Source organism: Xiphophorus hellerii, chromosome 8, assembly GCF_003331165.1.
Source record: "Xiphophorus hellerii strain 12219 chromosome 8, Xiphophorus_hellerii-4.1, whole genome shotgun sequence".
Taxonomy (NCBI): domain Eukaryota; kingdom Metazoa; phylum Chordata; class Actinopteri; order Cyprinodontiformes; family Poeciliidae; genus Xiphophorus; species Xiphophorus hellerii.
The window spans coordinates 7,167,569-7,185,244 of NC_045679.1; the positions used below are offsets into that span (position 1 = coordinate 7,167,569).

The 17,676-nt window shown below is 38.1% G+C and overlaps 1 protein-coding gene across 3 annotated transcripts in view; it reads left to right on the forward strand.

Annotated features, from left to right (window-relative positions):
* The first annotated feature begins 462 nt into the window (after window positions 1-462).
* Window positions 463-17,676, forward strand: part of whrna (whirlin a) — a 141,984-nt gene continuing 124,770 nt past the window's right edge. The window contains exon 1 of one of the 3 annotated variants that reach the window (XM_032570212.1): window positions 463-1,701. In XM_032570212.1, coding sequence (XP_032426103.1) covers window positions 967-1,701 — 735 coding nt within the window. In that variant the 5' untranslated portion in view covers window positions 463-966. The remainder of the gene's footprint in view (window positions 1,702-17,676) is intronic. The other 2 variants (XM_032570213.1, XM_032570214.1) reach the window with 2 other exon arrangements.

The window sequence follows — 17,676 nt, forward strand, 5'->3', positions numbered from 1 at the left end:
TGAAAAAGCTTTGAAATTTTTAGATTAATCTCAAAAATGTTGTTGAACAAAGAAGGAAATTTCTGAGTTTGAAAAGTCAAATTTTTTTCTAAAGGAAAAACTCAAAAACATTTAATTATCTAAGTTTCAAAAGTGGAAAACTTTGATTTTTGAAACAAAAAAATTAAAAAAATTTTCAAAATAAAAATTCTGATTGATCTAAAAAAAATTTTAAAGACAATTTTCGACTTTTGAAGCTCAGAAATTTTCTTGTTTTTTCCCCAGAATATTTATGAGATTAATCTAAAAAATTCTCAGTTTTTTCTAGTAAACTTTTTCAGTCGACATTGCCGCCCTACAGGTGTTGTACTTTAGTTAAGCGTGAATTATTTAGACACACAGCCACAAGCGCGTGCAGTTTGTCACCAAAAATCCTATTGGCTGCTGTGTGGTTGCGTCATTTCCGCACAGATGACGGCACGAGACGCTTCTTCAGTCGCTGTAGTAACGTCAGTGGGACTGGTACGCGGAGCCGCAGCTCTCCTACAAACCGACACCGCTCAGTTTTCACGCGTGGATTTACATTTTCCTCCGCCGTGGGTCGTTTTGGGAGCGGAAACCTGCCGCCGGACCGGAGAAAAATAAGTTTTTTGTGTTTCTGGAGCGAAGGAATGTACAGTTTTTTGTTGTTAAACTGGAAGGAGTCGATGTAATTGTGGTCGGTTTGGGTTTTTCTGGACACCAGAGAAGCGGCGGCTCGGTGTCCACCTGACCCCGTGGAAAATAACACGGCGGATAATGACACTGACGTGGCGCACTAAGCTCTCCAGCTCTCACCCGCTTGGAAACTAAAGTTTCCCAGCTCCAGGTAACAGCGTCCGATTATCCAAACAGTTGGGATAAACTTCGACATTATGGGGGTTATCGGACTCCTCCGGCCGTCTTGATGCCGCTCCAGCCGGGACTGCGTGCCCTGTAACCGCCGGGATGAGCAGCACCGACCTGGAGCGCATGTCGCTCAGCTCCTCGGCCAACTCAGTGGCCTCCAGCGCCCGGACGCTGTCGGCCAACGTCCGGAAGCTGCACAACGCGCTCAACCTGCTGCTCAGCGACTTGGAGCGGGAGCAGTTCATCCACTGCCTCAACGTGTACCACTCCAAGCGCAACGTGTACGACCTGGTTCAGACCCTCAACGTGATCCTGAACGCGCCCAGCAAGCGGCAGCTGCTGCCCATGCTGCGGCTGGTCATCCCCCGCTCCGACCAGCTCCTCTTCGAGCAGTACACCTCGGAGGGGCTTTACCTAAAGTCGGATTTAGTCGCGAACAATGGCCACGCCGAACCCCCGCCGAGCTCCAGCCCGACTCCACCGGGGAACCTGTCGCCGAGCATCCCGCCGGACTTCCAGGTGGCGCTGCGGGGCTCCCCGGACAGCTTCAGCACCAGCAGCGACGGGACGGCGGCGCCGCTGGTGCCGCTGCTCGGCCGGAACTTCATCCACGAGCCGCCGGGCGAGCTCCGGCAGGTCACCATGAAGCGCCACAAGAGCAACGAGGGCCTGGGATTCAGCATCCGCGGCGGCTCGGAGCACGGGGTCGGGATCTACGTGTCCCTGGTGGAGCCCGGGAGCCTGGCGGAGAAGCAGGGGCTCCGCATCGGCGACCAGATCATGAAAGTTAACGACAAAGTGTTCGAGAAAGTCACCCACGCAGAAGCGGTGAAGGTAGGGCGACGTGTTTCTGTTTGTAAATGCCAAACTATGGAATGCCTCTGGTGCCACATGTTGCATCTTTCCCAACAAGTATGGATAGGAAATAATGTCAAAATTCAGAGTTGGGTAACTAGTTACATTTACTCAATTACATTTACTTGAGTAACTTTATTATAAAGTCGCTGCTCTTGCTTGAGTAAAATTTCTGGATTCTCTACCCACTGAATAAAAAACAAGTTTTAATCAAAAATTCACCAAACTCAGACACAAACCTGCAGTTTTTGTTCAAGTTTAGTACGTTTTTTTATAGACAGTAACTGATTTGGAAACATTTTGTTTTGCCTGATTTTGTTATTTTTTGTTACTGATATAAATTATTATCATTTTCATCCTTAAAACACCAAAACTTTCAACTTAACTTAATATTTTGGTCCAACTGAATTTTTAAATGTAACGATTGATATATTTTATAGAGCTGCTTTCAAACCGAAGTGATCAGTTACTCAGTACTCGAGTAGACTTTCGACCAAATACTTTTTTACTCTTGAGTAATGTCTTGCATGGCTACTTTTTACTTTTACTTGAGTTAAAAATATGCTAAAGTGGTGCTACTCTTACTTAAGTATAATTTTTGGGCCCATCTCTGTCAAAATTACAAGTGAAGAAGTCTGAAAGTTGTATAATGTGGTGTAAAAACCACGAGAATGTGTTTTTTAATATAATGGAGTTGCGGATTGGGCGAACTACAAACAGCTGAAAGCTTGTCAACACTGGCTGCATTTCACTGGCCATAAAATTACCCAAATGGTTTCCGATAAGTTAATGTAAACGTGTATTTGAGTTCTTGCTGGGACGTTAGTCCTTTAAGCCTGGAAAATGTTCTTCAGGTGATAGAAGGCTGACTTTGTAACCATCTTTATGTGACTCTGAATGTTCAGAGGAAGTCAGGAAACTGTAATACCTGGTACATACATGTGATTCTGGGGTAAAAAATGAGATTGTTCTCAGATGTGAGTCGGCGCAGAGCGCAAGCGACGCATCACTTCCTGGAGGCGCAAAGAGGTTAAATCATTGGCCTGCTGCATGTCGGAGTCACGGCTGCCAGGCTGTTTACAGCTGCTCTTTCCTCCGCTGCACGCTCATATCTCATGTACATGACAGCATGTTAGGGCCAATGTATAGGAAGTAAAAATAGGAGTAAATTTCTGCCATAAAACTCTAAAATTTTGAGAATAATCTCCGAAATTTTCTAGACGTTTTCTGGAAAATGTTCCATAAAAATGCAAAACGGCTGAAACACTGATTTCCTTTTAATCAAGGTTATAAACTCTCCTGTTTAGAGCTGCTTTCAAACCAAAAATGCTGGAATACTGACCAACATTTCTGATGGCACCCGACAAAATGTAATGTTTGTTACTGGTTCATAATCGATTATGTTTGTATGACTTTTGTTTTTATGATGTGCAGCACTTTGAACTACTGTGTCGCTTATATATGTTTTATAGATAAACCTGAGATAGAAATCAACAAGTCAAAATGTTGCTTGAAAAAAACTCTGACATTTTTATTCAAAAATTTTTTCCATGAAATACTTGGAAATTTCTGTCGAAAGTCGAAAGTTTTTTTTTTTTTTTGTTATAGAAAATTTCTGATTAATCTCAAAATTTCAGATTTCTTTCTCACAAATTTTAAACATTTGGAGATAAAAAATTTCAGCTATTTTCTAGAAAATTTTCTCAAAATGTTCTAATTTTTTTTTCCTTGCTATTTTTTTTTTCACTTTTGGAGTTCAAAATTTAAAAAAAAAATTTCTGTAAAATTTTTGAGATTATTATCAAAATTTCAGACTTTTTTCTTGCGAATGTTTGATGTTTGGAGCTCAGAAATTAACTTTTTTCTAGATTTTTTTCTGGTGTGAAATTTACTCCTTTTTTTTCTTTCTACATTGGCTCTAATATGCCATTGAACATGACTCCTTTTGGAGAAAACACCCCAATATATCGGAGGAAGTTATCTGGAAGCATCTGGATGTTCTACATCTAGAATGTAAACTCTAGATCAGTTCTTCTAGGAACTGATCTAGGAAGCTCTAGTGTAACCGGACGCCTGTAGCAGGCGGTAACCTTAGTGGCCTGTGTTTGTGTGCAGGTTTGAATGGACGGAGGTTGTCTTTTCAAACAGGGCGAAGGCCCAAAACCAAGAAAAATGTGTTTTTATATTTTGGAACTAGTACAGCTAATGCCACTGTGATCATAAATAATTTAAAATCACAGTTTACCGTTTGCAAATGCTCAAGTTTGAAGAAAGTCATTAAAAATTCTTGTGATTCTGACCGTCCTAAAAGAGAGAAACTTTCGTGTGATTTAATTCCAGACATAAATGAGCAGAAGGTCTTTTTATTCAGTGTCTGATTTAAACTGCCTGGTGTTAATATCGCCCTACATTAGAAACTCGTCATGCATCTCTGCATCTCGGACCTTTGGGACGTTTAAAAGAGCTTTAATTGAATCCGTTTCATCGAGCATCGTTATCCAAACCCTGCATGCTTTCCATGAAGCGATATAAGTTGTAGAAGAAGAAGATCTGGGCCAATTGTTTCTAGATTATTGTTTACTATAAAGGCTGGTTGTCATAGACATGGCTTCTGCTGCAAAATGGTGCAAAAATCACTTAAACAATTAAAAAACAGCAGGCTTTGGTGGGATTAGTTCTACAGAATAAATGCCAAACATGTAGAAAAACGTTTCTTTCAGCATATCATCAAGTTCTGCTTGTATGCATCTTTTATTTAACCAGGAAAATAATTTTAATGTTTTTTTCCCCCACATAATAATCCAGTTGACTCGGTTCCATTCAGAGGCAAAGTTGCAACATTTGTTGCATTTTCATGCTGCACGGTCAAACAGTCTGAAAAAGCTGTTCCCCCTCCTCGCCTGTGGGGGCGCCGCATCAAGAACTACTGAAGGAAATGACAAAAACCTGTGAAGAAGACCCTCAGCGCAACTTCCGTCTTTATGAAATGTAAAAATAAATGGAGTAGCATCAGATTTTAGCGATTGTAGACCACAAACTATCTCTCCTGCTAACTCTAGTTAGCGCGCTTTTTTCTTTGTATTTACCCAGAATGCCCTGCGCTGTAGTCCACTTCCTGCTTTTGGAGCGGTCTCCAGTCCGCTTGGCGTTCACATACGTTTGAACCAGTAAAGAGTTCACCCCAACTGAACCGGGACTGAGGTTTGTAGGCGGACCAGAGTTAGCGGTTTTTGTCTCAATTGCGTGTTCACACTTCCCCAAACAAACCGGACTTTCTAGAAAAAACGGACTGGACTTTGACTAAAGTGGATTAAATGGGATTGGTGTAAATGCAGCATCATAAAGTGAATAATTTTTTGTTACAAAAGGCAGAAGCAACTGAAAACTGAAGCATAATATTCAAAGTAAGCTAAACGTTTGGCTGATCCTGGGTGGAAACCTGCATGCTAGCAGCTTGGAGATGAAGCTAGCTCCGTCCGACTCCTCAGCTGTGGTTTATTTAACCAAACGCAGAAGAAAGACACGACTGTATGTAACTGAATTATCCCCAGCTATACTGTTTCTTCTCGTGTAACACCCTCCTTAAGTCAGAAAGCAATCAAATTAAAAGGCAAGAGACACAGAGTCTGTCGGGGAGAAAAGAGTCACTCTTCCAGCATAAAGCGATTTACGTCCCAATCACGTCCCGGACAGAGGCAAGCGGGGACCGAGTCCGGATCCAGAGAAGATGAAAGTGAAATTCAGCTGTAAGCTCAGAGAAACAGCAGCCAGTAGCTGCTGGGACCAGAGGAAGGGATTAGGCTTGATTAGGAGATTATGGTGAGGAGAAAACAAGGTGAATGATTCATTTTCTGCCCAGAAACAAACATGCAGGATTTAAAAGTCGATCCTGTTTTTAAAAGCGATGAAAACAATCAGCAGCCTTGTGGAAAAGTTTCAAAATCCCCAGTAACTTCTTCACTTTTTAAATCTGCTTAATCTGGTCTGGATTAATGGTACCTGGCCCAGTTGCATAATGACCCAAATAATCAATGGAAAAACCAAAACCTTTTAAACAAAGTTTGGGCAGTTTTCGAATATTTCCACTCATATTTCCATGATTTTATCTGGATGAGCTACGAAAGCCTCCTTTATGGAGCTAAACTGTAGAAAAATAACAAAGTTGAAAATGTAAAACTAAAAAGAAGAAAAATAATATTAAAAACTTTTATCTGTAAATATGCTTTACCCAAAACTCCTCAAGTTGCAGTTTTAACTTCAACTGGTTCAAATTTTAATTAAAAAAAAATGAATTAAGCACCTTTTGTTGTCCAAATGTTAATTTGTGATCCCAAAAATAATCAACAATATAGTTCTATATCAAACCAAGTAGAAAAAAATAAGTAATTAAAATAAGTATTTTTTAGCTGCAGATGCAATCCTTGCCACAAATAATCAAGCATTTACTAAAGGAATGCTGCTGTTGCTTTTTAAGCAATAAAATGTGCATTTACTTGTTTAAGAAAATGAGTTGAAATTTTTGTTTACTTGCATCTTGAATGTATTTCTAATACTGTATAAACAAGGCTTACGAGGTTAAATGGGAAATAAACAGAATGCAACACCCCAACCCGATTAATCGTTAGAATAATCAATTAATCATCAGGATAATAGATTAATCTTCAGAATAATTAATAACTGAAATCATCATTAGCTGTAGCCCTAATCTTATAAGCTGATGAAAATACCTGATTTTAGAAACATTTACATTTTAAAATAACAAAATAAATAAATTGTTGGGGTAAAAGCCAAAGATTTCTCCCACTCTGACTTGCCTTGTTTCTGAAAATGTGCTACATAAATAAGCTTACCTTACCTCACCTTTTAGTTGAGGATCCTAACAACCCCTTTGCATGCTGGGAATTAACTTCAGAAATATTCCAGCAATAAAAAGCATCTTTGCACCAATAAAAATAGATTTTCCTTTGACTCATTTGGTAAAACCTCTTCAGAATCTCTGTAAGTTTTAAGTATTTCATTCAGTTGAATGATTTTTATACTTTCTTGCTGCCCTAGATAGTCTTATTAAAAATATATGCTCACTTTGTATTCATTTGTCGTTTTATTTTCCTGTCAAATGAAGTAGACAGACTGGGAACTGGCTCGCTTGTCAAGCTGACGGCTCTCTCCTTGGTGAGGGGAAAAGCTAACAGGAATAATAATTCTGACCGCTTTCAGAGCCTGACAGCAGAAAGACGGGAATGAGCGACAAGCTGCACTTCTTTGGAAAACTTTCCCAGCAGGACAAGCGTGAAAACGTCTCACATCTTTTTTCTCCGTGGTTGTTCGTGGCTCAGCCCGTCTGTCATGCTGGGCGGCGTGTCGAGACAAATCTGAGGCCCGATGGAGATGTTTACTCACTCATCCTGAGCACCAACGCCGTTTGGCTTCTGACGTTTCAACAGAGTTTGTTGCGCAAGTTTGGATTTTACTTTTTTAAAACGCAAATTGTCAAAATTAAACCCACAAACTCAAATATGTACATACACACGGATATTTGGAAAAGTGATTTTAGGAAACGGTTGATCAGTAATGATTATTTTAGCGATTAATCAATTAATTGGATTTCTGCAAAATGTTTAACCACTTAGGCTTATTTTATAAAAAGAAATATGTATAAGAAAATGCAAATGATTAAAAAATTATGTTTTCTGAATAAGAAATAAAACATTGTATTGCTTAAAATGCAATAAGAAACTAAAGGATGCATCTGCAGCTAAATAAATATTAAATAAGCCCCTTTGTTTTTCACTTACTAATGCAATGTAGGACTGAAATGTTTTTATTTTTCAATTAACCAATTAATAACTGGACAGCAAAAGGTGCTTAACGTGGGAATTTTACAGAGTTTGAACCAGGTAAAGCTACAACTATGACACTTGAAGTTTTAGGTAGCATATTTACAGACAATCTTTTCATCTAAAATGCAAAAACTATATTTTCTTACAGTTTTGGCTTAATTACTGCTGTGAGTTTGTTCTTTCAGCGAATAACATATCTTAGAGTCTGTATACTACTACAATTAAAGATTAATCGATTACTAAATTAGTTGACCATTCTCTGAATGCTAGTCGTTAGCCTACATATTCCTGATGCCTGTAAATTCATGCTAATCATTAGCCTCTCCAATGCTAATGGAAGTGAGTAAATTGAACTTCCATCTGTTCGTGCTTCAGGATTCGTAAATTCACTCATTCTTGCATTTTTCTGTTGAACGTACCTTCAAATATTTTATGGAAAACAAAGCTATTTGTGGATTTTTTTTGTACAGCATATCTAAAATGTTCAAAGAAACTGAAGCTTGGGAAGCTAAAACACCTAGCAGCAATGCTAGTTGGCGGACATTAGCAAAGCAGCCAGTCCAACAGTGGAGATCGTAGATGTTAGCATTGGTTTCCACTTTGCGTATCAATGCAGATTGAGGTATATTTGTTGTTTGCACTGTTAAAACATTAAGTTATGGACAATTTTTAGAGCAGTTCTCAAGTTTTTGCAGATTTGATCTTTCTGTAGCTAGCTGGGATTGCTAATTGTTGAGAATAGCCGGGGTCCACTGTCTTATTTTACCCAAAAAATAATAGATTTCAATTATTTCAGTCAATTTAGGTCACCAGAAGCTTGTTTACAGCAACAAAAAGAGTGTGAAGTCACTAAAATCCTCTAGCCAATTATTGTTAGCTTTGGGTTTACATATTTAAAGCCACTGTTTGTTCAATAAATTCAACTTAAAATCATTAAAGCTGTGCTTTGCATCATCAATCCACCCTGGAGAAACTTAAAGCTGTAAACAGTGATTCTTTCCAGCTTTCAGCGTCCATGTTTTAAATGCAGTTGGGAGAGATAATTAACCTTCACCCAATCAGGACGCAGCTATAATAAATTATTGTAAAAGTAGGTTGTTAATGAAAGAAAACCAGAAGCTCAGCTGGCCTTCTACTTTATTAAACTAAACAAATTAACGTGAGTTTTTCTCCCAGCCGTTCCCATATTTATCACTGAAAGCCCAAAGATTTACATAATCACGTTGCTCAGGTTTTATTGTGCGTTCCTGTAAAGCCTTTATTGCTGCTTGATAAACTTTTATGTTGGACTTCATGTCCAGGATGCAAATCCTGATGTGCTTTATATGGCAAAGATTCACCTGAGAGGAGAATATAATTTAATTTAATGAAATGCTGCAGAAACTACCTGAATGATTGCTTTCCAATAACCCAGGTTGAGATTTTTTAATCAATGCTTAAAGGTCTATTATGTTTTTTAAAAAAAAATCAATATTAGTATTAATTGGAACACATTTTTCCTCTACTTTTAAATAATTATTTTCTCTTTGAGTTTCTCAAAGGAATCTGACAATTTACCACTTTTTGTGCAGGTCTCCTGTTCAGCCATGTATGACCTGTAATTATGACTCTGCATAATTACGGGTCAATAATATCTGAGGAAAGCAATATTTATTTTCTCTGGCATGTTCTTCCCATAATTAGTTTTGGTTTATTGTCCAACTTTTCCCCAGTTTTATCAGGGAACGTCTTCAGGATCTCAGGTGATTCTTGGGTCGGATTCTAGGGTTGAAATAAATCAATTAATTATGATTAATTGTAATAATCAACAAATAGTCTTTGGTTTTTAGGCACTCGGGATCTAAAAGTGCTACTTGACTGTCTAATAAAATAATCTTTAATACTTTATCACATATAGACACGATGAGTTTTATTGATTAAAACTGTCAACTAATTTAGTAATAGATTAATTGTTTAATCAAATCAAAGAATAATATGTACAGAGCTGTAATTAAGCCAAAACTGTACAAAAAATAGATACATTTTGCATTTAACATAAAATAAACCCCCTTTAAATGTAAATATATTCTACCCAAAACTTTGAGCTGGTTTTTAGCGTCACCTGATTCAAATTTTATAAAATAAGAATAATAAAAAAATTCTTATGTAGCCACTTTTGCGGTACAGTTATAATTGGTTGATCAAAACAAAAAGTTAACAAATCATCCCTACACCATCACACGTTATTTATTTAACTACAGATGCATTATTTGCTACCAATGATCAATCGGTCAAAGAAAGGCTATGCTATTGCATTTTTACCCAATAAAATGTTTATTTTCTTAATATAAGGGCAATTAAATTATGTTTATTTGTATTTTCTGATGCATTTTTAATATTGTATAAAATAAACTTTTGGTTAAATAACAAATTTGATTAATTGTCGATTACTAAAATAATCATGGATTATGCTGCCAGGTGCTTAAACTTTATTTAATCACAAATTTATCATTTTACAATATTATTGTATTCCATGTTTAGACTGGAATAAATGTCTGTTAGTTGGGTTGTAAGATAAATGATTAAGTTTAAGCTCCTCCTCTATAAAGTTCTATATTAGGTGCATTTCTGTCCATCTCTTGCAGAAAGTTAAATAAACCAGGGTTTTCTCTCACTTCAGTTTGTCACTGTAATTATACTGTTAAATATTTATAAATTGCTTTAATTATTTGGGTGGGAACCAGTCTGCTTTCCTCGAGCGCAGTAATGGATACGGAAAAGTTTACATGATTTTTATTGCGTAACGATCTGAAAATTACTCAAGACACTCAATGCAACTTGAATTTTAGTCTTCGTTGAGGAGGATATTTTCTCTTTTTGTGTTTCCTTCTGCTGCTTTTACAATCAAAGTGCTGGTTTGTTGTGTCAAAAACCTCATATTTTCGTCCATCATGTATATTCTCCTCTGATCGGCCCACTTGGGGTCCATTAGACCTGCCAAAATGACTCCATTGCTGCACTTTAATTTCTTTACAATGAAGCCACCGAATGCTCGACTTCCCAGTGAAGGTGTCCCCCATCCGTCTCCGGCTCTAAATCAGCGGAAGCAGCCATTAATATCCCGTCAACGGGCCGAATGTCTGCTGTTTCTGGTCACATCTCCCTGCAGGCAGGAAATGGCTGCTTCTCTGGGTCCCTTGTGTGCTTTTAGTTTAACTGAAATCTGATTTTATTAAGGCCTGCATGGGAAATGGGCTGTTTTAAACAGAGCTGCTACTTACGGGGTAATATTCATGCACTTTCGCAACATTTACAGGTTACTTTCACAGAACTTGTAGCGTAATTTAGAGAATCAGAAGTAAGATCCAATCTGCCCATTCTTTTTGGTGTTTGATGTGAAATTTGCAATCGTCTAAATCATCCAAGATTTGGGATGATTTAGATTTCGTCCTAAATCTGACATTTAGGATGAAATCATTGTTTCCTGATTCCTCTTTCCAACTTCTCTTCATTAAAACCTTTTAAAAGAACTCCAAATGTTTTGAACTTTTGTTGATAATTGCATTCAATGAGGGAAAATAACAGTTGAAGAAATGAGAATCTGTTCAGTATTTTGGAGCTTAATAATCACCAGGTTAAAATGAGAGATTATCCGATCTGTTCGTTTCAATTTATCCCTATTTAGAGATAAAATCCCAGCCTTATCTGATATGTTTTAAATCTGAGGTGTTGGATTTAGTTTCCCCCTTTAATCCTCAGCATGGATTTATTGAATTGAGCTTATTGGGTAAGTTTCTCTGGGTGTCCGCCGCCGCCGCCGCCGCCGTTGTGAGTCATGAGACTAAGAGGGTCTGCTCTGAATATAAATGAGGATCTGAAAGGTTTCATTGCTACTTTGGTTTTGTCTGTTGCTGTATGACAGGTATAATTATGAAATGTAGCCAAGAGAGGTGTGTGAGGCGCTATCGAACACACACACACACACACACACACACTCCACTGATCATTATCCTGTTCAGAGACTCAATTAGAGAAGAAGAAACACTGAGACTTTTTTAGAGTGGCAGTTGTGATTAAAAGATTTTTTAAAGGATTCTCAAAATAAAAAAAACAACTGAAAAAGCAACATTGTTTATAACTAAAGTAATGATTAAGTTAGAATACTAGAAAACCTGATTTAGATCTTCATCTAAAACAGGGGTGTTCAAACGTTTTGGACCAGAATCCCGAAGATGAAAGTAAAATAATTTATTTATCTGCCTAGCATTAGCTGCTAAGCAACATGCAATATTTTAATAAAATAAACGTAGGACAATTTCATAACTTCTTATTTATTGTTGGGGTTTTTTCAGAAAATGACTTTTCAGCAATGCTCTCTGGATGAAGGCAGTTATAATTATTATATTGGTTATAAAAAGACACATGCTTTGACTGTTTCCATCGTAGGAAAATGATGTTGGTAATAACTTTACTCTGGTTAAACCTTCTGGATTTTGTAGGCATAAAAGTCAGTTTGTGGATTCACTTTGAACATCCCAGAACCAGACCAGGAATGCTTGATTACATTTAGTGCTTTTGTAGTAATTTTTGGTTTCCTTTGCTTCATATTGGACTCATCCTGAGAGTCTAACCCATTGTGATGCAGGAGCCCGAAGTTTAGGTATTTAATGGTTATGTAAGCTCTGGAGAGCCGAGTTAAACAATCTGCAGGGAGACGGGCGTCCTGGGAGTCCTCTGATGTGTGGCTGAGGTAAAACACTGCGAGTCTTCAGGGGAAGATTGATGCCGTTTTGTAATTTTCAGGCCCGCTTTGAAGATTTTAGTCCAAGATGGAGAGCAGGACTGAAAAAGCCTGAATCCTCCTGTGCTTCTGTGTCAGATTACTTCCTTCGCCGCGCCGACCCGCAGCGGTCCGTCAGCCGGCCCAGATGTCTCTTTTATGTGGAGAACAAGCGCAGAGGAGTCCTGCCTGATATCTGACACTTGTGAGCCGCCTTATCTGCCTTTCTACCCGACCGCCGTCCCACTCACCGTCTGCTGCCTGCCTCGCGCCCGGCGCTTTGAAACGGAAGCAGCAAAACGAGAAAGTGTGAAGCAAAGGAGCAGCAGGTTGGACCGTTTGGGGTCCACGCAATTATTTGATAAGCAGACTGATGGATGTGTTTCTTTATAGGCTTTCAGAAACAATTTTCATTAAGTCCCACAAATCAGACGACATGTAAAGAACTTCACACTTTAAACAAACAGCTGAGTTTTACAAGGAAGCTCCATATTTACAGTGTTTCTCCAATATTAGTCAACAGTTTGAGACACAGATGGACTCAGAGTGGCTTTATTAAAAGTAACTTTTATACAAAATTCATATTTTCCATGGTTTATGCTCCCATTTGGGTCTCAGTTTCTCCTAAAAACATCCCAAGCATTTAAAAAAACCCACCCAGATGTTTTTTGGTACCTGGAAAATGAACAGCTACAAAAACCTCCTGATTTTTGAGTCACATTCAACGGGCATTGAGCTACAACAAAAAAATAACATTTCTGCCAAAAATTATTTAGAGATAAATCTGAGATTTTTTAGAACAAAACTTGAAATTTTCGTAGTTTGGAAAGTCAAAAAATTTGCTTAAAAAAGAGGAATTTTGAGATTGATCCCATAAATTTTTTTGAAAAACTTGAAAATTTCAGAGTTTCAAAAGTTAAAAACTTTTAAGAGAAATTTATCAGAAATTTCCATGTCTTTCATAGAATATTTTTGACTTTTGGAGCTCAGAAATGTCCTTGTTTTTTCCAAAACACTCCTGAGATTAAGCTCAAAATTAACTTTTCTTTAATTTCTTTTAGGCCTTTTTCCCTTTAAATCTAAATTAGCTGCTTTTGGCCACGCCCACAAACTCAATGCTTACACTTGCACTTGAAATGGCTTCAAACGGATGCGCAGTTATACAATCGTAGATCTTTGAAAAGCTAAGCCTCCTGCACAACCAACAAGAATGCAGTACTGGATGGTAATTCAACAACAAAGCGCTTGTCTTTTCCAGCAGCCGTTGTTTTTAGAAGCAGTAGAGTTTTGCCTATTATTCACCTTTCAGGTTATTTACGGCATTCATTAATTAGAAAAAAAAACTATTTGAGAAATACAGCAGCAGATTTGGTCCACGTTGCACCATGAGTGCTTCTGCTTTTGAGTTTTGAGATTAGAAATGCAGGGAAATGACAAAACTTTCCAGTCAAGCATTTATTTCTTCTTGATATTAAATTTATGTGCAGTGAATTAAAATCAGATCCCAGTTACATAACGGAGGATTTTTACTCGTTCGCGGCAGATTCTCCCGCCGTTTAAAGCCTCGGTGACTGATGTCCTCCAGCTCGGTGATGAGGAGATAATTACAGTAAGAGGTTGCCTTCAGGGCCTCATGGAGATAAGTGAAGGAGGACAACACACGTGGCGTTCAGTGACAGGCTGTAACTCTGATGAAACGAACCAGCTGCAGTTATGAAGAACGCTGATCTGACTCGGATTACGCCGGAGGACGGCAGACAGATAATTGAGTCGGTATGGAGAGAAAGATGATTATTTACCGTCTGGATTTGGTCTGACAGATTAGTTTGGGTATGAAGAGGAAAGCGTTGGAGAGTCAGAGGAGAAACGGGTCAAACGCCGGGAGACTCATCCGGACACAGCTGCCGTCCGAATCGGACTCAGTGTCCGAGGAAGAGGAAAGCTCAGCACAGACTGATCAATGGACATGTTTTCATCTAAATGTCAGAAACAAATTAAAATCATTTGTTTCTCGTCACTATAGGCCAGAAAATTGAGAAAATGTGTCCTTTCTTTAAGAGAAAAATGTATTCGCAGCATCTATCAAAGTTATCGATTGAGTTAATCTAAAGTTGATTAAAAAAGCAGCCATTTTCTTAAAAACCTGAGTTTTCTCTTGTATCGAGGAACAACTGTTTTCCCATTACACTAACAGCTAAACTTTATGAAAAAAGAAGCGCATAATTTTATATTTGAACATTTTTTGTCAGCTGCTTTAAATACTGTCTGAATAAACAGAAAATTGTGTTTTCCTCACATTATTAAATTTAAAATGGACTTTGCTTCTACATAGTTCCCACAAGTCTGAACCAGAAGTGATCCGCGCCACTGAACCGCCATCTTGGTAGGCAAATGCATTGCAAAGCATAAGGTACTCAAAAATTATAATAGAGTAATAGTTGTATTGTACTTATATTATTTATAAATCAGATGGCAACAAAACAAAAGCTAGTTCTAAGCTTATGGCTTATTTCTTGTTGTCATAGCAACCCCATAGCAACTGGCATGATGGTTAGTTATAGATACTTACCAATATGACTGTCAGCTACAAAGTTCCTGGAAGTGATAAAAAAAAAAAAAAGAAATGATCTGATCAGGCCTTTCTTGGCTGATACCAATTTTTTTCCCTTTTAGGTTTATTTTGATTTTCATTGATAACTTTAATGCAAACCAAAAATTTAACTCTGGCCCGCCGTAAAACCTCGGTCTTGGTTTGGTTGAAGCCAATTCTGGTGCGAATTGAACACATATGTGAATGCCAAGTGGACCGGAGACCTCTCCAAAAGCAGGAAGTGGACTACAGCACAGGGCATTCTGGGTAAACACAGAAAAAACAAATGTGCTAACTAGCGCTAGTGGGAGAAATGTTTTGTTGCTTTTTTTTTTTTTTTTTACCAAAGACAAAAGAGAAAATCTAACACTACTCCATTTATGTTGCAATTTTCAAAGAAGAAAGTTGCGCTCATGTTTCCTTCAGTGGTTCTTGGTGCAGCGCCCCCACAGGCGAGGAGGGGAACAGCTTTTCCAAAAGATTTGTATCGTTTTACATCAGCTGAAAATGTAACAGATGTTCCAACTCTGGTGCCAAATCAAACTGAGTCTATTGGACAACCACAGGTGAAAAACTACAATCGTCTGTCCACCACTTTATCTTTTAGTTACATGTTGTCTTTTTATGTATTTATAGACCAAAAACTGAAAATCTGATTTTTCACTGGTGCTGCAGAAATTGTGCCAGTTCCAATTGTTTGGCTAATAATCAGCACATCTCTAATTTTTGAGGATATTTCCTACATCAGTTGTCTAAAAAATTAAACGAAAGACGTTAAAAATGTTTAATTACACTGAACAGAACAAATCAATTAATAATCTGTGGGCTGCGTCACATCAGTCCTGCTGGAACAACAGAGTCCCTCCTCCGTCTTGAGTCGTTTTGTGCTGAATAACAATGAGTGTGCATGGGTGTGTGTGTGTGTGTGTGGTTAACATGGCATGGAGCCATGCTTGTAATGCAGGCCTTGTCCTCAGCTTGTCACCCCATTAACCTCGACTGTGTGTGTGTGTGTGTGTGTGGGTGTGTGGGTGTGTGCGGGTGTGTGTGTGTGTGTGCGAAGCTTAGTCAGCAAGCTGAACTGAACCTGCAGTTATGAAGCACCTGTGCAGATTTCCGTACTGTAAGCGCCTTCGTCAGGGTTAGGAAGAGAGTCAGGGATGACACGGGACTGTTAGTGCTTTATTGCCTCCAGAGGTCAAGGTTGAGGCCACCGGCGTCTCTTAGCATGGAGACGCAGTACTACATCTCAGCAAGCAACAGAAAACTTAAAGGGGCGGCATTATGCGTTTTTCAGTTACATAGCGCCATTTTATAGCACAATCAAGTAAATATGTTACCTTCAGCACCTTGAAATTGGGCCTCTGTCTCTTTAAGAAACTCCTGCTCTTTCTGAAGCTCCGCCTCCAGGAAGTCATCACAACATGACTCCTCTATTAACGCTTTAGCAATGTTTTTACCAGCGTTTCTCTGAGAAGTAGCTCCTATAATGAGCTCGGCTGATGTTCCAACAGGTGTTTGCTAATTGCTGCTGGCTAGTCTGAAGGAACCGCTCTGAGAGTTGGAAGCGCTACAACTTGGAAACTGTAGCTTAGAGGAGGAACTGATACCAATTCAATACCAATTAGTTTTTTCTTTCAGGTTCCACCTGTTGATTTTGATTTTAACTCAAAACTTAAACAATAAAAAACAGCGTTAAGTTTGACAGAAAAATCTTCACTAAATTGAACATTTCTGTAACTTAAGTGCATAGAATTTGTTTTATAATTCAAAATAAACACATAAAACTTGTAACTATTACTTTGTAATTGTTTTTACTGAGGATTAGAGCAGAAACCAGAGCAGCTGTAATAATAAAACATGGATAAAGCTGCATTGTTTCCTATCTGAAGCCCTCCTCCATCCTGAAATGGTTTTATGTCGCTGTAATGGGGCTCCTGGGTTTCTGTGAGTAGCAATAAAATGGCTGCAGTAGGGGAAACATGACATATCAGAGACTCTGACTAAACGTTTCCTTATCAGCCTGTCGCCGTCTCCCAGAGGTGTTTTTTTACACCTCCTGACAGGTGTTGCAGACATTTGTGTGTGTCTGAAAGCATCTCAAGCACATATTGAGTCCTTTAACCTCCCGTTTCCCACCTGCCTTCGTCCTCTAAAGATGACAGAAAAAACATCCACTGAAAACTAAACCGTGTCCACAGCGACACGGCGAGGGGCTAGAAGCACCTCCCCCCAAAAAACAAGCTAATTTGACTAATTAGCTCCCAAGTTTTAGCTTTAGGACTCCTGAGGTTTGTCTAAAATTAATTAAAATGAGAATAAAGTTCAAATTCGGGAGGAAAAGTTGAGTCTTAATATGGTTTATTATGCATTTTATGGGTATTTTATTCTATAGATGGTGGTAACATGGTTAAAAAGTTCCTAAATGTCACGTTTCTTCAATCACTAAACATAAAATTTGAATAATAATCATATATTTTATTTCCATCTCTTAGATTGGTCTGTTTATTAGATATGCACCAATCAGTCGATTACAATCAGACAAATTCCCAAATAAATGCCCAACAGGAAGTCATAATTACGAGTTTTAAAGTCATAACTGCAAAATAAAAGTGGTAAATATGAGAGTAAAAGTCACGATTTTACATTTTAAAGTCATAATTATGAGAAAAATTCATAAATATGAGAATGTAAGTGAATTATCAAAGTAAAAGTCCTAATTATGAGACTTTTAAAGTCATAATTAGAAAATTAAGTCAAACTTT